Source organism: Chlorocebus sabaeus, chromosome 11 (assembly GCF_047675955.1).
Source record: "Chlorocebus sabaeus isolate Y175 chromosome 11, mChlSab1.0.hap1, whole genome shotgun sequence".
Classification (NCBI taxonomy): Eukaryota; Metazoa; Chordata; class Mammalia; order Primates; family Cercopithecidae; genus Chlorocebus; species Chlorocebus sabaeus.
This window is the reverse complement of record NC_132914.1, coordinates 127,995,900-128,020,063: the sequence shown is the minus strand read 5'-3', so window position 1 is coordinate 128,020,063 and position 24,164 is coordinate 127,995,900. Positions and strand designations below refer to the sequence as shown.

The 24,164-nt window shown below is 45.9% G+C and overlaps 1 protein-coding gene across 9 annotated transcripts in view; it reads left to right on the top strand.

The window, feature by feature from the left end:
• STX2 (syntaxin 2) overlaps positions 1 to 21,118 on the top strand; it is a 53,209-nt gene extending 32,091 nt beyond the window's left edge. For 4 of the 9 annotated variants that reach the window (XM_008005226.3, XM_008005228.3, XM_037987329.2 and 1 more), the window contains 6 exons: positions 843 to 916; positions 2,269 to 2,377; positions 8,087 to 8,160; positions 8,285 to 8,422; positions 10,923 to 11,033; positions 18,745 to 21,118. In XM_008005226.3, the coding sequence (XP_008003417.2) occupies positions 843 to 916; positions 2,269 to 2,377; positions 8,087 to 8,160; positions 8,285 to 8,422; positions 10,923 to 11,033; positions 18,745 to 18,840 (602 nt within the window). In that variant the 3' untranslated portion in view covers positions 18,841 to 21,118. Of the gene's footprint in view, positions 1 to 842; positions 917 to 2,268; positions 2,378 to 8,086; positions 8,161 to 8,284; positions 8,423 to 10,922; positions 11,034 to 14,099; positions 14,226 to 18,683 lie in introns of all 9 variants that reach the window. The other 5 variants (XM_073021241.1, XM_073021237.1, XM_073021242.1 and 2 more) reach the window with 3 other exon arrangements.
• Positions 21,119 to 24,164: the final 3,046 nt, after the last annotated feature.

Below are 24,164 nucleotides of genomic sequence, written 5' to 3'. Positions count from 1 at the left end.
TATATATATCTATGTGTATCTGTGTATGTATGTGTGCATATATGTGTATATGTCTCTCTGTGTATCTGTGTATATATGTGTGCATATATGTATATATATATCTGTGTGTATCTGTGTATATATGTGTGCATATATGTATATATATCTGTGTGTATCTGTGTATATATGTGTGCATATATGTGTATATATCTGTGTATCTGTGTATATATGTGTACATATATGTGTATATATATCTGTGTATCTGTGTATATATGTGTGCATATATGTGTATATATATCTCTGTGTATCTGTGTATATATGTGTGCATATATGTGTATATACATCTGTGTGTATCTACATATACATGCTTCTCAAGAGCAGTAATAACTTTCTCTTGATGGGGTTGGGCACAGTAGCTCACACCTGTAATGCCAACACTTTGGGATGCCAAGGCAGGTGGATCACTTGAGCTCATGAGTTCGAGACCAGCCTGGGCAACATGGCAAAATCTTGTCTGTACAAAAAATACAAAAATTAACTTGATGTGGTGGCACACGCCTGTAATCCCAGCTACTCAGGAGGCTGAGGTGGGAGGATTGCTTGAGCCTGGGAGGCTGAGATTGCAGTGAGCTGAGATTGTGCCCCTGCACTGCAGCCCGGGTGATAGAGCCAGACCTTGTCTCAAAAAACAATTTCCTATTGAGGGATTGTCTCTTTAGTAGATTGCTTTAAAAGGTCACTTGTTCATTAGCTTTAGTTTTATAAAGGTACTTGAAAGATAAAAAATAAAAGGAATTTGAAGTTAGGCTTGAAACATTTTCAGTTTTAAATTTGGAAGGTAATTATTTCCTATTTGTTCCTAGCTATTGAACAAAGTTTTGATCAGGATGAGAGTGGGAACCGGACTTCAGTGGATCTTCGGATACGAAGAACCCAGGTTTGGTATCAGCCTCATTTAGATTGAAGTAATACCGCAGAATAAGTGTTTTTACTTTCTTCTTGCAGACTCTGAATAATTTCATCTTTACTGTCATGCTTATCCTCACAGTATTTCTGCACAAAGATAATACAGTATTATAAAACAAAAGTATCAGAGACAGAGGTTTATTTTGCCAAAGCAGAGGACACACTTGGAAAAAAGAAATACAAATTAGGGTAGGATCTGTGGTTTGTGCCTTTCCCGAAGAGGGTTTTGAGGACTTTGATATTTAAAGGGGAAAGAGCAGGCAGGAGAGGAAGGAGGAAAGGGGGAAAAAAAAGAGAAAAAGCGGGGGTAGGCAGCGAGGTGGCCACGCTGTTGTGAGGCTTTGGTCAGTGCTCACTGCGTTCACATTTCACATGTGGGAAGAGAGGAGTGGGGGTTGATTCTGCACTCCTCCCGTGCCTCCTACCTGGGCCAATGTGAGCCTGAGTTGAGGGAGGAGCTATCCATGCATTTCTCAGGGTGGGCTGAGGGTGACTTGTAGTCTTGTCTTTGTCCTGTACCGGTGAAGATAAGCGGCTGACGGACATTGTCAGGGTGAGATTCAGCAGAACTCTGTTTTAGAGTTAGTTTTTGGGGGGATGTGGATTCTGAAAGAGTCTGGGACCCACGAGGAATTTCCTTGTGAACACTTTGTGTGGGAGGCCGCTGGGGAGGTGTGTGGCCTTCTGTCCCTGCAGCCATCTGTTTGGGAAGAGGAGGGAGGGCAGTGGTTTTGTATGACTCAGTTCCCAAGCTTAACTGTCCCGTTGGGTTAGTGAGTGTGAGGTCCTGCGATTTTATTTTCCTTTCACAGTATTTGTAGAACATCTCTTTATTGTGAAGAAAAATCTATTCAATCCATCAACAGAGTTCTATTCCGAAGAGCAGGGATTATCCCAATGATTTGAGTGTGGTCAGGCCGCCACGTTTCAGTGGTTTGTGGTGCAGCCCAGAGGAAGACAGAGCCCTGAGGCCTCGTGGGCACGAGGCGATGAAGCCTGCGGACTCTGGGGTCTGCCTGCCTGGATCCCAGCAGTGATCCATGTTTATTAGAAAAGCCTGTGACCTTGGGCTAATGACCTCAAAGTCATGGTTTTCTTTAAGAGGGATGTGACTGGCATAATAGGGCTCTTGTGAAAATTAGGTAAGATGATGCCTGCAAAGGTCTCAGCACAGATGCCATCATGGGGACTTTGCCACTGTCATTTTCCATTTGCAGGAACAGAAGAACATGTAGTTTGAGTTTCCAAAATGCATGTCTTGCATGTCACTTTCAGTAGGAGGCATGGCCCTCAGATACGAATGTAGTTTTCCTGTGTTGTTAGCATTCGGTGCTGTCTCGGAAGTTTGTGGAAGCCATGGCGGAGTACAATGAAGCACAGACTCTGTTTCGGGAGCGGAGCAAGGGCCGCATCCAGCGCCAGCTGGAGATAAGTGAGTAATGGAGACTCCGTCTTTGTTAAAATCATGTTTTTCTCCCTTAGGGTCTCACTTCAAATGACTTTAACTTCAGAAAAGGAACTCCATGTCTATTTTCACCAATACTGTAAAACCCAAAGACCACTTGTAGCTTCCTGTGCCATGAGTTGGGCAAACCTGTTCTTCAGGAAATCCTAAGCGGTGGGGTTTACCTTGCTCATTGCCATTGCTTTTAGAGTTTCAGGGAGATTGGGAGAGTGTTCAGTCATTTCCTCTTTGAGTGTTTCTGTGTCCTCAGTCCCGTCCTGCCCTGGTTCGGGGGCATCTTCGTGGCTCCCCACAGCTCTCCATGTCCGTGAGCACAGGCAGCAGCCCTACTGCCCCAGACTCTTTTCAAGGGTGTCTGTGGGGACAGTTGGCCATGGCAGTGGAGATGGCGCCTTCTTCGGGGACAGACAGGTCTGTTTTGGGGATAAAGGTTGGTCAGGTTTGCAGACTCCCCATTGTGAAAGATTGGGGTTCCCAAGCTCAGGTCCTTCAGACACACAGACCCACTGTGAGGACGTCCCACTGTGGCTGCTCTCCCTCTCCCCATGAGACTGGGGGCTGTGGACAGCTGCTCATGAGCCTCAGGTTGCCTGCTGTGCTGTGAGTAGGAAAGCCCTTTGTCCCTGACCTGGGACCTTGGACCTTCTTCCGGCCTCCACGGAGTCCTGGCAGGGCAGCGTGTCAGCTCGCAGGTCAGATGAAGCCTCAGGCCCATCCTGGCTCCCAACGCTGCAGGTCCCCCTCGGAGAATGTTGTCATACACCCGCCAGGCTGCAAGTTGCTTGACCTTGTCCCCCAGCTCAGCGAGGCTCCTCATGTTTTAGATGCTCTTTTCCAGTGTGTTTGGTTTTGGTCAGTTTCTCTTGCTTGTGTGATGTGCCTTTAACCTCCTCCAGTGTACGTTTCATCTGAGACGCTGTGGTTTCTGCCGCTAGTTCTGCTGGGTGTTTTCCCACTGCACACCTGGGACGCACTTGCAGTAACTTGTCACCTCTTTGTCTGCCAACTCCAGTGTCCTGTCTGCTCCGGTTGGTTCATTTCCTTCCTTTCTGTGGCTTGTGTTTTCCTGCTTCTTTGCAAGCCTGGTAAATTTCGAGTGTGTGCCAGACATTGTGAATGTTACTTTATTGAGTGGTGAGTATTTCTGTATTTTGAGTATTTTTGTATATCTCCTTGGCCTTTGTTTTAGAATGTAGTTAAATCACATGAGCATGCTTTATCCTTTGGGATCTTGTGTTTAAAGGGAGCAGAGCAGCTTTATTTGCAGGCCTGTCGTTCCTCACTCCTGACGCAAGACCCTTCTGAGTACCTGCTCTGATGGCTGCGAACCTCATGGCACCCTCATCTGCCTGGCAGTGTGTTCCTCTGGCACGCCAGTCAGCCCTCCCGTGAGCATGCGGGGTCTGTGCAGCTCGCTCTCTGCATCTCTCTCATCTCTCGTACTCCATCTTGCAAATCCGGTTGCCTTGGTCTCCCCTGAGCTCTGTGCCTTTGCCTTAGGACCTCCCCTGGGCTCCACCTGGGCCCCGTCTGCTCTGTGGCCTACACGAGAATTCCACCTGAGGGCAGCGGTGGGCTCACCTGGCTTGTTTCCATCTGTGGGGAATCTGTGTGTGGCCTGACGCTCAGTGTCTTGAAATCATTGTTTTGTAGATTTTGGTGGGTTTGTTGTTGTTATTTCAAGTGGCAGGGAAAAGACGGTCCCTGTTGCTCCATCCTGGCAGAAATGCTCCATCATGATGTCGACTAGACTGCTTTTCCGTGAAAAGTTTGTACAAACCGCTTTGACTTCAGGGATCTGTTAGTCCTTTTTAAAGTGAAAGTCATCATTACAGGCAGCTGGTTGCACTGTGAGGATTTGCGCTCTGGGACTCTGTGGTGAGCACTTCCTAGCACTTCCTAGCACAGTGTCCCCCAGCCTGGGGTTGAAGGCCCCGCGCTGTCTCTCCTGCAGGTCCATCCTGTCTTCACTCCCCGTGAATCCCGTAGCGTGATCAGATCACCTGTCTCTTCTCTCTTTCCCACATTATTCTATCTTAGCCCACAGAATTTCATTTCCAGTTTCTTCTCTTGCAATCGTGCTCTTGTCGAATGCAGTACTGTTTGTGAAAGTGTCTTATAAGCAATGAAGTATCATATACATGTTGGGAGTTTTTTTTAGTAATTCTTTTAAGTCTGTTAAATTCTAAACCCTCCATGTGGCTATTCCGAAGTGAGCAGATCTATGCAAACTCACCCCCAAAGGCTGAGCGAGCAGAGAGGCCAAAGAAAGAGGCTAACAAATCCAGTTTCTCGGAAGGAAACACTGAATAGGGACGTACGAACACAAGCCCGCAAGAGACAGAGACGGTGGATCCCCACAGCCGCCTGCCCTCCAGAAAGCGTTCTTTATAAAGCAGGCTTTCAGGTTAGAATGTGTGCAGCCAGCCCTGTCTTCAGACTTGCTTGACGAGACTTGCGACCACTGGTCAGGCTGGATGAGCATCTTGATGAGAGGTTGCCTGCGCCACAGGCATTGTCTTCAGACCTCGTTGCAGAACAGCTTGTCATGCACGAGTCAAACATCTGTCGTCACGGCAGTTTTCCTTCAGGATGGCGTCACTCTGGCCACACAGCGGTGGTCTTCTCCAAATCCTTGCACCTAGAACCATTTTTTCCCCTTTCTTTCTTCCTTCAGTCAGCCCTGTTGTCAGCAGGCTTCTTACCTTGTGTCACAGGATATCTTTCCCTGTGCTGTATGCTTTATTTCTTCAAATGTCAAGTGAGTTTCTTCTTGTACCAGGGCATGTTAGACAGGCCCACAGTGCTTTCTCTGGAATGGTTGGGGCTGTGTGTGTTTCAGAGTTCAGAACGGTTCAGATTTTAGGAAGATAGTACGATGTATAAGAGGTGTATTATGTACTCCCCAGGTGGGGTCTAGGACGGCAGCCTGTAATCAGGCACATTCACAGAGCTCTCCAGAGAAAGGTGAGTATTCACAGTAAGTGGGATGAGTTAAGATTATAAATAGCCATGACTCAGTTTAGGTAAGATTTTGCCGCTCATTGAATATTGACATCAAGCTTAAGAGAAAACCCAGGTTTCATAATGTTTTGGATTTCAGCATTCCGGATAAGGAATTAGGAACGTACACTGCATTTCACATGCCATAACCCCAGGCTGTTTCTCAGACTTAGCAGTTAGCCAGTGGGAAGAGCTTTGTGAACGTGAGACATGAGCTGTAACTTTTAGGTTTTTTTTTTTTTTTTTTTTTTTTTTTTTGAGAGTCTCACTCTGTCACCCAGGCTGGAGTGCAATGTTGTAATAACCATTTATTGTGGCCTCCAAGGGATCCTCCCACCTCAGCCTCTCGAGTGGGACCACAGAAGCACACCACCATACCTGGCTAATTTTATTTTTTGTAGAGATGAGGTTTTCACTATGTTGCCCAAGCTGAAATTTCTAGTTTTGATGATTATATTTTACATTATTTAAAACACTTTTCATGTTTTTAAAAAAGCAAAGCAAAACTGAGAGACTCTCCTTATTGAGCTATTTTGAATAGATTTTAAAATTTTATTTTATTTTATGTTTTGTAGAGATGGGGTCTTGCTATGTTGCCCAGGCTAGTCTCAAACTCCTAGCCTCAAGCAATCCTTCCACCTTGGTCTCCCAAAGCACTGGGATTATACATGTAAACCACCATGTTTGCCCTTAAATAGATTTTTAAATGATTGAGAATTACCTCCCAAAAAACAGTGTAAGTAAACAAATTTTGCAATTTACTAACTTTAAACTTTTTTCATTAAATGACATCTCAACCACTTTATTTAGAAGTAAATCTCTTAATATGTGAATGATATTTGGGGCATACAATTAATTCAGTGGTTTTTGGTATATTCCCACACACAATCAATTTTAGAACACTTTTACCACACCAACAGGAAATTTCACACACACCACCAGTCACTCTGCATTTCCTCTTCTCCTGGCCCAAGGCAACTGCATTCTACTTTTTAGCCCTGTACATTTTCCATTTTGGATGTTTCGTATAAACGGAATGATACACTATGTGTTCTTCTGTGACTGACTTCTTTCCTGTAACACAGTTTTTGCAAGGTTTCACCATGGGGTGGGTGGGGTGTGGTGGCTCACATGTATACTAATCTCAACACGTTGGTTGGGAATCCAAGGTGGGAGGATTACTTGAGGCCAGGAGTTCAAGACCAGCTTGACAACATAGCAAGACCCCGTCTGTAAAAAAAAAAAAAAAAAAAAAATTAAAAAATAAACTAGGCATGGGGTGTGTGCCTATAATCTCAGTCACTCGGGAGGCTGGGGCAGGAGGATTGCTTGAGTCTAGGAGGTCAAGGCAGCAGTGAGCTGAGATTACACCACTACACTCCAGTCTGGGTGACAGAGTAAGACCCAGGCTGGGTACGGTGGCTCACGCCTGTAATCCCAGCACTTTGGGAGGCTGAGGTGGGCAGATCACTTGAGGTCAGGAGTTCGAGACCAGCCTGGCTAGCATGGTGAAACCCCACCTGTACCAAAAAATACAAAAATTAGCTGGGCGTGGTGGCGCGCCCAGGTAGTCCCCGCCACTCAGGAGTCTGGGGCATGAGAATCGCTTGAACCCAGGAGGAAGAGGTTGCGGTGAGCTGTGATTGTGCCCCTGCACTCCAGCCTAGGTGACAGAGTAAGACCCTGTCTCAAAAAACAAAACAACAAAACCCCAAAGCATCCTTTCTTTTTGTGGCTGAATTGTACGTCAGTGTGTGGCTAGACCGCGGTTTGCTCCCTCAGGCATTGGGGGACAGACGTTTGCGTTGTTTCCACTTTTTGGCAATTATGAATAATGCTGCTTCTTAGATGACATTTGAATTATTATGACATTTATTCATTTTCTTTTGTTTTCTGTGGCACAAACTATGAAAAATAGTAATTAACAGTTAGGTTTCCAAAAACCTATGTACATGTTTCTTAGAAGTCATTACACATTTGCGTGGTGGCTCATGCCTGTAATCCCAGCACTTTGGGAGGCCGAGGCGGGCGGATCATGAGGTCAGGAGTTCAAGACCATCCTGGCCAACATGGTGAAACCCTGTCTCTACTAAAAATACAAAAATTAGCTGAGCATAGTGGCGCATGCCTGTAATCCCAGCTACCCAGGAGACTAAGGTAGGATAATTGCTTGTACCAGAACCTGGGAGGCAGAGGTTGCAGTGAGCCAAGGTCGCGCCACTGCACTCCAGCCTGGGCTACAGAGCAAGCCTCCCTCTCAAAACACGGAAAGTGTTCAGGCTTCTGACTCTCATTACATAGACTTTGTTGATCCCCATTTAATACATGCTACATTCAGCTTAACCCCCTTTTACATGAGGCAGAGTTAAACTCTTAGGGAAACCAGTGTGCCAAAACATTGTTTACCGATTTCCTTTCTGCAGTTGTTTCTCACTAATATTAAAATGAAATTGTGTTGTTCATAACATAAAGTGTTTTGGAGTGTTTTTAGTTCTTCCTGCTTCTCAATCTTAGGTTCATTTCTCATTGTCAATATCTGCTTAAGAAAAGGTTTAAAAAAATTATTGAAAAATGCTAACAACTACGATTGTAGTTGCTAACTTATGGTTGCAAACGGCCTTGTTTTTAAATTGTGCTGCATTCTGAGTGGGGCTGTGGTTGCGGGTCTTTCAGCTGGGAGAACCACCACAGACGACGAGCTGGAAGATATGCTGGAGAGCGGGAAGCCGTCCATCTTCATTTCCGACGTGAGTGGGGGCACGGCCCTGTGGCTCCATATCCTCTTCTGTAGACAGAGCTTTCTAAAAACCCTTTAACTCCCAAACCCATTGTCAGTTTATTAATATTCTCTTTTATTTTTGTTTTTCCAAGATTATATCAGATTCACAAATTACTAGACAAGCTCTCAATGAAATCGAGTCACGTCACAAGGACATCATGAAGCTGGAGACCAGCATCAGAGAGTTGCATGAGATGTTCATGGACATGGCTATGTTTGTGGAGACTCAGGTAGTTACAGACTCTTGCATTCTCCAAGAGAGATACAGTCATGTGTAAAATCTTACTACATCCCACTCTATCTAGTGGATGTATCTAGGAAAGCTGTTATTTTGAATCCACCAAATTCAAGTTAATTGCAGTGTTATGTGTGATGCTGAAATGCTGGAAGCAGCTTTGACAGTCGAAGTGTTAACAGGAAGGGACTGGTCCAGTGAATTAAATTATGGAGCGTTCGTAGGTCAGCCTTTTAGGCAACCACAGGCAACCTCAACTTTGTTCATGGAGAATTCTCATTGAAATATACAGATGTGTGTGCTAGAATTAGGAGAAAATGGAGATACAAAGATCTTCTTTGTATGTCCATGCATATGTATGAAAACATAAATGCAAACATGTGGTATGAGCTCGGCTCCATAGAACTCTTCACAGAAGGAAAGGCGTATATCAAACAGCGTATTGGCAGTGAGACTATGGGAATTTTAATCTTCTCTAAAAGTACTTATTTTCAGATTGTCTGCAAAGAGCATATATTACAGTAATAACTAGGAGAAATGTCTGAAAGAATCAACCCCAAGTGGGGATACAATCTATGACACAGGTAAAAGCTCGTGCCTGTTACACGGGGTTTCCCATCTGCCCAGTAACACAGACAGGGAGTGACAGCAGGAGTGGAAAGGCCCTTCTGAGTGAACTGGAGAGTTAATGTAATTCTTAAAAAATGGAAAACTCCTTTGGGAGGTTGAGGTGGGAGGATTGTTTATGCCCATGAGTTCAAGGCTGTGGTGAGCTATGGTCACGCCACTACACTCCAGCCTGGGTGACAGACTGAGACCCTGTCTCCAAAAAAAAAAAAAAAAATTGTATATATGTATGTATGTATTTAACTCCGTGTAAAGTACGGGATGGATCACAGTTGACATGCTCCGTGATGTGCATGGGGATGTTCACACTCGCTCTTTGCCTTTGAATAAGGTCCTCTCCCTATTTTTCAAACACCGTGGAGATAGGACTCTGTTGCTGGTTAGGATTCAGCTGACCACCAGGTGAAGCGGAAGCATTTATATCGAACCATCCTAAGAAAATGGTTTCCTCACTCCTCCTGAGGCTGGTTTCAGGATCTGTTTTGGCTGCAGTCGTCCCCTAAGTAGGTTCACATCTGATGGGCTTATTTTCTGGGACTGCCTGGATTGTGTAAGGTGGGATAGGAATCCACCCACACACAGGATTGTTCCTGTCTGCCTCACCAACCTTGGTAAGAAACACTGTTTATTTTGAGGAACTTTATCATGAGAATGTGTGTGAAAAACTCAGGCACCATGCCTATTTTTTTTTTTTTTTTGAGACGGGGTCTTGCTCTGTTGCCCAAGTTGGAATGCAGTGGTACAGTCTTGGCTCACTGCAACCTCTGCCTCCTGGCCTCGAGCAATTCTCCCGCCTCAGCCTCCCGAGCAGCTGGGAGCACAGGTGTGCACCACCATGCCCGGCTAATGTTTGTATTTCTAAGCATTTGCTAGAGGAAACCAACAGCTACACAGAGGGCAGGGATGGGATGATCTTACTCCTTTTTGATTTGGGGGGCCCCATTGCTATTCACAATATGAGAAGTGGAGTGTGGGGAGTCTGATTACCATTGGCTACTTATTTCCAGGAAGCATTCCAAAGGAAACCAGCTGGCCAGAAAGAATGAGAGATGATTTCTGTAATTACTAAAGCTTTTGTAGTACCTTAGACTTCAATTGTAATTGCCCTATACCAAATGCACTGCATTAAGCTCGGTTAGAAAAATGGCTGTATCCCTGGCTTTGTTTCACTGTTTCCTTTTAGCAGTCTGTTGGTATTAGATTATATTGACTCATCTAATGCAAATGTTTGCATAGTCAGAGCTTACTAGTAAGTCGAAGTCTGTGACTGAGTTAACTGTCCGTCATTCTTCAATGCTTTACGATTCACTGCTGCAGGTTGTGTCTGCCGACAGAAAACCAGGTAATACGTTTTCTCCCTCACACTTTGCTGAATTCACCTCTGTTTACATTTTGCTCATTGATGTAGTCGACTGAGTGTCAGATGTGAGCTGTGCTCAGTGTACTGATTTAAAGTAGTAGTTACAATTTTGTACTTTGTGGAAAAGATGTCATTCTTTGTACATCGTCTGTCTGCATAATGGTAAGATACTAGTTCAACCGAAAGTGGGCTGCCTCCTCCCCCTGCCCGTCTGTCGCAGCGTCTGCGTGCCAACGGTATCTCAGAATTGACTTGAGATGCCTTTAATTATCAACATGGCAGCCCTTTCCTTTCCGTTCTTTTTAAAATCTAAGTTGAGTTTTGATTGCTTTGCACCGGCACATGTATAATGGCCTCATCTTTTATCTTTCTGTGAATGTGAAGAAAACCCTCAGTATCCATTACATGCACATCATGTTTACATAACACCTTTGTTCTATGGTTGTCTTAAAGATACATAATTAAGCCATTTGAAAATGTCTTCTAAGTTTGAAACTTTTGTTTTAAGGGTGAAATGATCAACAACATAGAAAGAAACGTTATGAATGCCACAGACTACGTAGAACACGCTAAAGAAGAAACAAAAAAAGCTATTAAATATCAGAGCAAGGCGAGAAGGGTGAGTTTGGCTTGGAAGAATTAAGCTGCGTTTTTCTCTTTATTTGGTTTCAAGTTGTAATACATTGATGTAAGCCTGCCTGAAAGGTATTCCAAGAAATAATTAATTAAATAAATGTTTTGTTTTAAATATTCAATTTAAATATTCAATTTAAAATAATTTGTTTAAAAATGGAAATAATTCTTTTTGCTAAAAATTTAAAAAAGTTTATTGGATGAATTATTTGTAGTATAAACCCTTTTGTGTTCTAAGTAATTAAAACCCCAGGACTGGATGTGGTGGCTCATGCCTGCAATCCCAGCACTTTTTCTTTTTTTTTGGATTGGAGTTTCACTCTTGTTGCCCAGGCTAGTAGAGTGCAATGGAGTGATCTCGGCTCACTGCAACCTCCGCCTCCCGGGTTCAAGTGATTCTCATGCCTCAGCCTCCTGAGTAGCTGGGATTACAGGCACCCGCCACCATGCCAGGCTAATTTTGTATTTTTAGTAGAGTTAGGGTTTCACTGTGTTGGCCAGGCTGGTCTCGAACTCCTGACCTCAAGTGATCTGCCCATCTCCGCCTTCCAAACTGCTGGGATTACAGGCACTTTGGGAGTGAGCCACGGCGCCTGGCACCAGATTGTTGGCTACACATTTGATGCAATGAACACTGATTTTTTATTTAGGTTATTTGTGAATTCTTGGTTTGGAGGAAAGAAGAGAATTATTTGAGACGATGGACCTGCAATCTTAGGTAGCACCCACTTAAAGGGATTCTCAAAAGAAGGGAGCCCCTTTCACTTAAGATGCACAGACTTTGCATTTAAAAGGGTTCAGGGAACCCTGTGTGATTTTTTTGTTATGGGGCAAAAATTTAAAACTTATTCTTCTAACTTAGGCATTTTATCATAGTGCCTCTAACGCTGCAGAGAGTATGGGTTTTCCACATTGTCACCTCCTTGTGCTAATACACAGAGATGCTGAGGATGATGTGAGCTTTCTAAATGAGTTTTAATATCTTTGAATCTAAAGAGTATCATGCGTGAATGAAAGCTCTTCTGAGCAAACTTAGGAAACCACAAAGCTCATTTCCACCGAGTGACTTGGGCCCTGTGCATCTCACTGTGTGTCCCTGCCTGGCCGTTTCTCTCCAGTGTGGAGAAAGGTGAATACCCAAGCACCCAGCCCGGCTTGTGTATCCACTCACGCTTCCTGAAGACCGCTGTGGGGGCACGGTGCCTTTCTCAGAGGCTGACGGCTCAGTGCAATGTCAGCAGAAGTTCTGTAAAGAGAGATTTTCACCCAGTTAGGAACAAATGGAGTAAGACTGTGTGTGTGGATGCACCTCCAGGCGATGGCCCTGAGACGCACCCCCGGGCTGCAGGCTCAGTGGCCAGGGCACACCCTCCACTTACATCCCTGGGCTGCAGGCTTAGCCGCCAGGCCACACCCTCTGCTTACACCCCTGGGCTGCAGGCTCAGGTATCAGGCCACACCCTCACTCACACCCACACCCTGGGGCTGCAGGCTCAGCTGCCAGGGCACACCCTCTTCTCACACCCACCCCCGTGGGCTGCAGGCTCAGCCGCCAGGCCACACCCTCACTCACACCCCCAGGCTGCAGGCTCAGCCGCCAGGGCACACCCTCACTCACACCCCCCAGGCTGCAGGCTCAGCCGCCAGGGTACATCCTCACTCACACCCCCCAGGCTGCAGGCTAAGCCACCAGGGCACACCCTCCGCTTTTCCTGGGTATGTCTAAGTATGCTCCTCATCTCTGAAATGCCAGACATGGTTTCTCACGTTATTTCATTTATTGCTTTAAAACAATTGGCCCCTAATGTAAATTGAGGTGAAGAGATACCTGTATAAAGTGCTTAACTTAGTTCCAGGCCTAAGTCAGCTTCATTAAAAGAAGGCAGCCCCGTTCCTTTCTCCATGACCTGAACACATCAGTCCTGTGAAAACCATAGTGAAAGTCCATTGGTTTTACAAAGGAGGAAGGTGGTGGGTGTGTAAACGGTTTCATTCTCCCCTGTGGATGAGCAAGCCTGGCTCTATGAGGTGCTTGGGGTCTGTACGGTACCTGGTGGCGTGTAAACTGGTCAGAGACGTGATGCCTGTTTCAGAAATGACAGTGTCTTTTTGATTAGATGCCTGCTAATGGAACCCTCCTGGCTTGCCTGCCTGTCCCCTTGCCACTCAGATGCTTTGCTGCTGCCCCTGGCTCAGGTGTGGGTCGTCCCCACTCCTAGTGTCCTGCATTAATTCCTAGGGAGCCATGTGGCCCTCAGAGGGAGGCCAGGCACCGTTTGTAGAAGAGTTTTTTTTTTTTCCCTGTGTGCTATGTCAGGAGCAGTGAAGAAGTAACCACCAAGAACATAAAAGAAGGAGCAAAAGGCCGAGTGCTGAGCGTGTAGGGTTTCCTGAAGAGGCAGTGGGGCTCTCCGCCACTGAGCTAGCAGGCCCATACCTCTGAACATGCGGAAGACTAACTGCACGTCTCAGTCATCAGAAATGTAGCAAAATAACATGGTCGTGCTGTCCCCATGGATGAAACCTGAGATAACAGTTACATAGCAGCTTATCTCCAAGTAATCTGACCTTATTAAGTCACTCTCTCAGGAAATTGCCCAACAGGATTAAGCAGTGTCCTGTAACTTAGCTTCTAAAGTGAGTTCTGATGGGTGTTTGGCTTTATTTTATTTTATTATTATTTTTTTGAGATGGAGTCTTGTTCTGTCGCCCAGGCTGGAGTGCAGTGACATCATCCTGGTTCTCTCCAACCTCTGCCTCCTGGGTTCAAGTGATTCTTCTGCCGCAGCCTCCTGAGTAGCTGAGATTACAGACACATGCCCAGCTGATTTTTGTATTTTTAGTAGAGACAGGGTTTTGCCATGTTGGCCAGGCTGGTCTCAAACCCCTGACCTCAGGTGATCCACCTGCCTTAGACTCCTGAAGTGGTGGGATTACAGGCGTGAGCCACTGCACCCGGTCAGGTCGTTTTATTTTGAATGAAGGATGTCTTTTAATGTGGCAATATGAAATTAACCATGTGTGATGTAATCAGCTTGCTTTTCTTTGACAGAAAAAGTGGATAATTATTGCTGTGTCAGTGGTTCTGGTTGCCATAATCGCTCTAATTATTGGCTTGTCAGTTGGCAAATGATGGTGTGGATAACGTCAGTGTGCGTGCCTCTCTGCCAGGGTGGGAGTAAGTAACTCATCAACTAATTTACTTTTTAACGTTTGCAATTAACCAGTAACAGTGTTTGCTTAATTGTAATAGACATAAAACTACTAAAAGCTTGCCAGCCACGCAGTACAGATAACGCCGTCCAGTGATACATCTGCCTGTGTGCTGATTCTAGTGCCCGGCTGCTGTGTTTACCGAGAACAGGCATAGGCTAGGTGGTAACTCATTTTTAATCCAAGGCTACCTTCTTATCCTGTTTTTAAAAGTGTTTTTGAGACAGGGTCTTGCTCTGTCACCCAGGCTGGAATACAGTGGCATGATCATGGCTCACTGCAGCCTTGACCCCCTGGGCTCAAACTATCCTCCTACCTCAGCCTCCCGAGTAGCTAGGACTACAGACATGCACCACCACACCTGGCTAATTTTTTAAAAAATTATTTTTAGTAGAGATGAGAACTCTCTGTATTGCCCAGGCTGGTCTCGAATTCCAGGCCCTCGGCCTCCCAAAGTGCTGGGATCATAGACAGACATGAGCCATTGTACTCAGCCTGAATCTTTGGTTTTTGATCTAAGGAGACCATTAGCTCTTTACAGGTAGTGGGTCCTTCAATAAATGTCATAGAAATATCAGTGAAGATTAATTCTCAGTTATAAAACTTGTAATGTTTTGTCTCCTGAGTTTTAACTTTTAGAGTAATTGGCAACACTGAGAGGTACTTTATGAAATACATTAACGCATCATTTTACTATGGAATTGAGGGCATGAATTCATGCTGAGGAAAACACTGACTGAAAGGAAAATCCTTTGACCTTTCTATTTGGCAGCATCTATTTTATTTAAAAATATTTTCTTTAATATTAAAAGGAAACTTATGTATTATATTTGGTTAGCATGCCTGTTAATTCTTAAAGAATTCCGAATATAAAATTCCAGTTGATTGAAAGAATCATTGCCTTTGCTCACGGTGTGAGCGCCACCTTTCCTAAACTCCGGCGGGCTTTGTGGTTCCCCCGGTTCTCTCACCATTGGGAGCCCTCCTGGCACTAGCCCTGAAGTGGGAATGCTGCCAGTGTATTACAGTGGACACAGCGGGGATTTCTCTGTAAGTGTGTGTTTGGCATTATTCTTGTATTAGACAATTGTGAAATATCCCCAGGTGTCTAGAGTGTGGCAAGTCATCCTTGATGAATTTATTCTTGGGTTATGGAAGTGACTGCAGACTTGATAGTCACCTAAGGCTTTTTAAAAGGTTAACATACAGCAGAAAGGAATCACGAGCATAGTTAAGTCTCACTACTGCTTTGTAATCTGTAAGATTTATTCCTTCAACGTGGCAACACCCTGTCTCTACAGAAAAAAAAAAAAAAAAAATCCAAAAAACTAATTGGGCATGGGGGCACACACACCTATAGTCCCAGCTACTCCAGAGGCCAAGGCAGGAGGATCACCTGAGTCTGGGGAGGTCGAGGCTAGAGTGAGCCTAGATCGCACCACGGCACTCCAGCCTGGGTGACAGAGCGGGACCGTCTCAAAACAAAAGATTGATATCTTAATGTGAGCATCTGTTACGTTCACCATACGCAGTTACCAGATGATAAGTTTTCAAGTTAGTGTTCTGACATTTATGCAAAAGCCACAGAATTACACCTGGAATTCCTCCATATGGAGCTCTGGGATGCTGCGTGTGTTAACATTCCGTTATTTGGCAGTCAGAACTCTCTTACACTCTATTTTTATTAGGCAGGATGTTTGTGTAGGATGTTTATTAGGCAAGATGTTCTATTTTTTTCTTCTGAGCTCTGCTGAACATATTGTACATGTGATTTTTCTTCATTGTTATAGTGGTATTTTTCAATATTTTCATGATTCTAACATGTACTTTCTGAGTTTTTTCCTAATACTATAATATGGTTAGTTTAATGTGGTTACACTAAAGATAAAATTACAATTTTTAGCTTGGACACAGTGAAATGCGCTACTTTTCATGGGCACTACTTGGCATTGAGGCTGACTAAAAGAAGGCTCCTCTCAGTGTGACCCCTGGGGAGTGGGGCTTCAAGTCCTGTGCCCTGGGCCTGGCTGGCCATTTCACCCTAGTGTATGTAAATAAGAATGAACACAGAAGGATCCTCATTCATAAAAAACAGACCAAAATGAATACCAGCAGTTATCTTTGCATAGGAAGGCAGTGGTTAAGGTCCTTAATTTCACTTTTAAAATATTAACATAGCCTTTCATCCTTTAGCAATTGGCCTTCCTGGGGCTGGGTACGCCCCTCCCTGCAGGGTGTGCCAGGTGCAGGCCCGTCACCCCGGAGCGTGGGTGGGAGCGTGGGTGGGAGCGTGGGCGGGAGCGTGGGCGGGGATGCGTGGGCGGGGATGCGGGGGCGGGATGTGTGGGCGGGGAGCGGGGGTGGGATGCGCTGCTTTCAGGAGACAGGCTTGAGTCTTAGTCGGTGAGAGGGCCCTGGCCCAGACCTGGAGCTGGACTCTCCAGCGTGTGCCTCTCCACTCTCGCTGTCACCAGGAGATTAAATGACTCCTGGGTCCTGCACCCTAGACTCCATGTAGTTGACAGTCATCCTGAAAGCCAGATGTGGCAGGAAAGTGCACACACGTCGAGCACCCAGACGCGTGGCAGGCAGCGCAACAGCGGCAGGAGGTGAGAGCGCTGCGTGGAGCTGACTCGAGGTGGCCCCAGCACACTCACTTGCTGAGCGCGAGGGCGTACCTCCCTCTGGAGGGAGGGAAGGCATCACAGAGAAAGGAAGAAGAGGTTTCTCTAGGAAGGTGCTGAGAGAGGGGCATAGGAGCGCATGTAGAGGATGAGAGAGTGGCTGGGGCTTTGCAGGAAATGTGCGTGATGTTAACAGGGAACTAGAATTCCAGGGAGGGGCCCTCCTGCAGGCAGCTCTCCCTGGTGGTGAGGAGTCACTGGGAGGCTCACCGGGGCCTGCCATGGGCCTCTTGATATAACTGACTGAGCCCGCAGTGTTAGAGCTGTCCAGGCTCAGTAAACAGGATTTCTTAGGTAAAAGCACTCATACATTTGAAACTGTCATTAAAATGATGGATCTCGATCTCTGCTTTTCAAAAAGAGAACTCAAAGTCCTACAGCGCGGTGCCTCCTGCCGTGTTTTCCTTCCCTTCCCTCAGACAGCTCCCTGGAGGAGACTCCATTTATTAAGCCAAAGGTGGCCTCGCTTTCCCTTGTGTGAGGATACTTGTTAATTTTTAAAAAGTTAAATGCTGTGTCGCGCCCTGCTTTGAGACCATCAATGCAGTAGAAGAATGAATGAATGTCTTGTTGATTTCTTACACATGTTCGTCACATTTAAATGCAAAAAATAGATAAGGCCAGGTGCAGTGGCTCATGCCTGTAATCCCAGCACTTCAGGAGGCCAAAGCAGGAAGATCCCTTGAACCCAAGAGTTCGAGACTAGTCTGAGCAACACAGCAAGACCCTCTCTCTTAAAAACGTATTTTTTAATTAGCCGGGCATGGTGGTGTATGCCTGTCATCCTAGCTCCTTGGGACACTGAGGTGGGAGGATTGCTTGAGCCCAGGAGGATGTGTTTGCAGGGAGCCATGTCTGCACCACTGCCCTCCAGCCTCGGCAACAGAGTGACACCTCCTTTCAGAAAAGAAAGAAAAAATAGGATTTTTCAGCCAACAAGAAATTCATGTAAAGTTTTAAAAAGATGTGTAATTCATCCAATTAACAGCAATCCTGGAGTTTTATTATGATTAAAAGAAAGTGTCGGCCGGGCGTGGTGGCTCACACCTGTAATCCCAGCACTTTGGGAGGCTGAGGTGGGTGGATCATGAGGTCAAGAGATCGAGACTATCCTGGCCAACATGCTGAAACCCTGTCTCTACTAAAAATACAAAAATTAGCTGGGTATGGTGGCGGGTGCCTGTAATCCCAGCTACTCGGGAGGCTGAGGCAGGAGAATCGCTTGAATCCGGGAGGCGGAGGTTACAGTGAGCTGAGAGCACATTCTTTTCTATGACAAGGAGGAGTCCTTTCTTGATGATGGATTTATTTATTTATTTATTTATTTATTTATTTATTTATTTATTTGAGATGGAGCCTTGCTCTGTTGCCCAGGCTGGAGTGCAGTGACCGGATCTCAGCTCACTGCAAGCTCTGCCTTCCGGGTTCACGCCATTCTCCTGCCTCAGCCTCCCGAGTAGCTGGGACTACAGGCGCCCGCCACCTCGCCCGGCTAGTTTTTTGTATTTTTTAGTAGACACGGGGTTTCACCGTGTTAGCCAGGATGGTCTCGATCTCCTGACCTTGTGATCCACCCGTTTCAGCCTCCCAAAGTGCTGGGATTACAGGCTTGAGCCGCCGCGCCTGGCCCCCTGGATATATTTTTTAAACTATCCCAAATCCCAGAAGGATTTAGTTAGCAGATGACATTGTTGATTTCTTTGATACATTGCAAATTAATGTTTTTCTTTATCTTGCAGAAAATGATATTCATTATTATTTGTGTAATTATTTTGCTTGTGATCCTTGGAATTATCCTAGCAACAACATTGTCATAGCAACCATATCCCAAGAGCCATTTATCCTTGGAGACTCAGACCACATCTGCAACCAGATGAGCATCCTGTCATTTCGTGAATGAATCTCAGACGCTGTAACCCGGCATTGAGGACTGACCTTTTAATTTACGAATTCATGGAAGAAGCACAACCGAACGTCTTGTTCAGTGAAAGCGCCGTAAGCACAGTGGGCGTGATGCGTGACCCTGAATGACACACTACAGGATGTGAGCAGTGTGAGCCTTCTCTCTCACTGGCCTTGAACTAAGAGAATATTGAACATTTTAATATTAAAAATATTTCAGTGTTACAAATGTGCATGAAGTTTAATTAGGAAGGACTGCTTTATGTTATAAAGCTTTTTTTAATTTTTTGAGATGGAGTCTCGCTTTGTCACCTAGGCTGGAGTGCAGTGGTGCGATCTCGGCTCACTGCAGCCTCCACCTCCCGGGTTCAAGCAATTCTCCTGCCTCAGCCTCAGAGTAGCTGGGATTACAGGCACGTGCCACCACGCCCAGCTAATTTTTTGTATTTTTTTTAGTAGAGACGGGGTTTTACCATGCTGGCCAGGCTGGTCTCAAACTCCTGACCTCGTGATCCACCTGCCTCAGCCTCCCAAAGTGCTGGGATTACAGGCATGAGCCACCGCGGATCCACCTGCCTCAGCCTCCCAAAGTGCTGGGATTACAGGCGTGAGCCACCGCGCCCGGCCGTTCTGAAGCTTTTGGACCTCAGGTCTAAGGCTTCCTTTCCCCCTCTCCCAGCTAGTATGTGCTAATTAAGAGGCCTTTTATACTGTTGTGTTTATTTCCTGTTGGAAGAAATAATTTTTATCACAGGTTTTTGTAAGATATCTATAATTTTAAATGTTGATAAATTGTTTAATATATTAGCATCTTACCCCATTTTTATATACTGAGTGTGGCCTTTTGAGTGAAACAGGAAGCTTCATGGCGTTGGAGCTACCTTTTACAGTTGTTTACAAAGTTTCCCCTGGTCACAGAAAACATTGGTTCCAAAGCCCCTCAAAGCCCCTCAAAGCCGCCTCAAGTGCCTTCTGTGAGTTTAAATGTGCTGGTGCCCTCCAGAAACGCCTCGGCCTCAGCTCCATTTCTGCCTCTTCCCTCCCCTGGGGTAATGAATGGTTACTGCACTGTAAAGACCATGGTCTCTTTTCACTAAATATGAGATTCGAGTTTCCCAGTTTGCATGGATGAAGTCTGAATTTAAGAAGGTGATGAAACCGAGGTTCAGTACTCTGGGGACTCGAGGAAATTATTCCTAAGACATGGAGTAATTCTTATCAATTTAAACTATTGGACAGATCACGTACATGTTGTTAAGTACCTAATGTTTTGCTGAACTTTAAAAGTTAATTTCCAAAATGTATAGGAATTCATGATAATTAAACCTTTTTATTGCTCATTTTTTTTAGTAGAAGAATATGACTTATTTTTAGACTTGTAAAATGTATGAACTGGTGAACGGACATCTGTTAAGAGAGTAACTGGTCAGAATTTTAAAGGAGTGCACGAAGGATGCCCCAAATATCATTAACTCTTGTGACTCCTGTATGTGATGGTATAAGCATGTGACTTTTAACACTGTTTGGTTTGAAACTGGGATGCCTGATTCCAAACAGTGGGTGTGGAGAATATTGAATAGCTTAGAAGCCGCGTCCCTTACTGAACACAATTCCGAGTCTCCCTCATCCGTGACGCGTCCGTTGGATCACTCGATGGTGGTCACTGTGTGGCAGTTATTAGGGGAATTCTGCCTCTGTTTTTTTTCTTTTGGTCTTTAAACACCCTGTCATGGGATGTGCTCACTGATTTGTGGCTTCGTTGAAGGTATCACTTGTCTTGCGGGTTTTCAATATTTCAGGATCACGCTGGTGGCAGCAGGACTCCACGCCTGCATGGAATCACGTCCACGGGGGGACCTGCCTCCCGTGATGTCCCACTTTTCCTTCAAGCTCTGTCATATGAGTCCTCCCCTTTTGCAACACTTATTATGGTATTTTTCAAGTTATTCATCTTAGATTTGCAGTACCTGCTGATGTTTGTGTTTTTATAGTTGAAGTTATGAAAATGCTATTTGATTTGTATTTAGATATTTAAGTCACTTGTCCAATGACGTGTATGTCTAAGCCTCATGTACCGATTTGAAGTCAGACTTAAAAATGTATTTACAGATTCACTTGTGACTTTTTAGTCAGTTCTTCAAATATGTCATGTTTACATTAAAAATTTCCAGAGAAGCATAAAAGTATTCACTTCCTGCTTTGTCATTTCTGGAAAGATTTTGGGGAGATATTTTATTGCATATTCATTAATAAATTGTTCTACTAGGAAAATTGCTCTTGTGGCTCTTACGTGGAATGATGTGAGTAATTTTGGAAGTATTTGGTAATTTTTTGATTATTAGTGTTATATTACAAGCTTCTGTTGTTCACGGCTCAGATGTCAGTACCATGTGGTAAGGGACTCGCCGGAATTCTTGCTGTTTCTAACAAATACCAATTCAGTGAATTTGGGCTCTATCTCAGAGTCACTCTGTTGGAATTCTTCTGTCAACTTGACACATTCCATTTGTTAATGGGGGGGATCTCCCTGTCCCTCACTATGTTCTGAGTTATTTATCCTCTATACTTAATCCTCTTTCAGAGTTTTTCTTATTAAGTAGAATTTCTTTACTTCCTCAACGCTTACCGAATTCTGATCATATTGGAAAGTGACACTTGCAAACCACAATTTAAAAACAAGAGAAGATAGAAGTGTAGAAAACTAATTCATGGAGACAGAGCCCTAGATGTTCATTTTAATCTCCTATTTCTCTATTTCTCCCAGAATGAATTTCCTTTCAAATCAGCCGTGCACAGTCAATAACTTATTTATACTTTTTAAAGACAGCGTACTCCTATAGTATTTATTGCCTAAATGACTTTTTATGAATGTCTTCAAATCTACAATCACATCCTTTCATGAGTTTAAAAAGTGGATTAAACCGAGGTGGAGTTCAAACTGGAAAGGTTGCATATCCACCGGACAGGGGCAGAAAAACCAGGAAAACCTGCTTGGCCCCCGTGGAGAGTCCCACTCAGCCCCCGGGAAGGGGGAGGGCTGGGTCCCCCACACCGTGGCCAGGGCGCAGACCCTCTTCCCGCCCCCGCCCGCGCTGCCTGACTCCCGTGCTCTGCTGAATATAAACGCGTGCCCCAGGCGTGGGTCTGTGGCCAGTGCCGGCGCCTGCGGAGTTGCCCGGGTTTCCCTCCCTAGGAGCGCTGGACGGCTCCTTATTTTAGTTGCCACCACAACACTCACTGTTGACAAAGGCGAGCCCTTTATAAAGGAAAGAACAGACCATACGGGGCGCACACAGCTTCTCAGATGACTGGAAACCAGGCCCTCGGCGCAGCAGAGGAAAAGCCTCATGCGGATTTTCCTAGTTGGTTTCACACGGAACGGAATGGACCTGGTAGCACGCAACCTTTTGTTAAGTTCTGGTTTAAAGATTTTGTTAAAATTCGTTTGTGCGCGGTGTGGGAGGGGTGGAGCGTCACACTGTGTTTAAAGTAAGAACATTCAGACATCCAGAGGCAGGAGCCCTCCGGAGATGGCTCTGATTTTCCTGGCGTCAGAGGAGCTATGGAAATGCGCGCCAGGCCTTCAGTGACTGGCAGGCGGCAGGCTGTGGCGTGGCCGGCCCTGTTTCATTGTTTTCCGTTTGAGCAATAAGAGAAATTGAAGGCAGCACGTGGCCCTCCTCTTCTGACCCGCAGCCTTTGACAAAAGACTGCAGATTCCTAAGCCTGAGAAAACAGGGCCTCTGGCTTCTTGCCAGGGAGAGGTTCCAGAGAGCGCAGAGGGGGCCTTGCCTCCTGGGGTGGGGTGACCTGGGCCTCCTGGGGCCTCAGTTCCCTGCCTGTGAAAAAGACGGATGGAGTTGGAGAATCCCAGGGTGGCTTTCCAGGACTAAAGACTGTGCCTTTTTCATTTCATGTAAATTCCATGCTTCGCAAGTTCACCGAGGAGCGCTCTCCCGGGGCCCAGTCTCTAGGTGACACCCAGCCAGGTGATAGCTCTCCTTTGCCTTTCTTTGCAAATTGTACTTTTTAATGTGTCGCTGAGTTTGCTAAAGCAGGTTGCCCTGTGAGTAGAGTACAACGCTGGTCGTCAGGCGGGGAAAGTGACAGTGTTCTGAAACTGTTGAATTTCCTGACCATGCACCAGGCTCGGTGTCTTGGAGCAATGCGGGAAGGCCGGTGTTGCGGCGGCCGGAGAAGCACAGCTGCAGATACTAACGCAGGCCTGGTGAGCAGGAAGCCGGGCGTGGCTCAGGCGGAGGGGAGAGGCCAGGGCAGGTCTGACCCCGCCATGGGAGCCGGGCTCTGAGCTGGAGAGCGAGGTAAGGTTCTAAGCGTCATGTCTGGAGGAGTGGGCAGACTGCAAGGGTTGCACTGAAGTGAGACTGGGGCTCTGTGACGGCCTGGGGGTGAGGCCGTGGAGCACGGGGTGTTGTGGGCAGCGGACTCTCCAGCTACTTCCTTTCCGCCTGTGTGGCATGGAGAGCTGGATCTCTTAGGACTCAGTCTCCCCAAAAGTTCGTGTCTACAAGCTGGTGTGGCCTTGGGTCAAGTAGCGCCAGGTCCCATAGGACCAAGACGTGGTCCATGTAGCTCCCAACATTCCCTGTGTCCTCTGTGCTCCCACTAGGAATTAGGACCCAGACGCTAAAACACTCAAGTGTAGAGGACTGCCCCGGGCGCAGGGGCGGGCGCAGTGCGGGGAGGGGGGCCTCTGTCGCTGGCAGGCTGGCAGCAGGCCTGGAGGGAAGTATTGTCGGCCATTCCTTCGTTGTGTTTGAGAAAGTGCTTTACTGAGGTATAATCCACCATACATTCATCCATCATAACTGTGTAATTATATGATTTTAGTAATTAATAGAGTTGTGTCACCATCACAACCCTCTTTTTTGGGAACATTTCCATCACCCCAAAACTACCGTTATGCCCATTTGCTGTTAGTCCCAGCTCCCATCCCGGCGCTAGGCCACCCCCGGCAGTGCTTTCTCTCCATCAGTTTGTCTTTCTGGACGTTTCCTCAAAGTAGAGTCAGGCATGAGGCCTTCTGCATCTGGCCTCTTTCACTCAACAGCGTCACCGAGGCGGTCCCTGTGAAGCACGCGTGGGTAGTCGGTCCCCTTTTGCTGCTGAGCTTCCTTTATTGTAGGGGGACACTGTCCCTTCGCCACCTCACGGGCATTGAACTGTTGCCAGTTTTTTTTTTTTTTTGAGGAGTCTGGCTCTGTTGCCCAGGCTGGAGTGTAGTGGCGGCAATCTTGGCTCACTGCAAGCTCCGCCTCCCAGGTTCACGCCATTCTCCTGCCTCAGCTTCGTGAGTA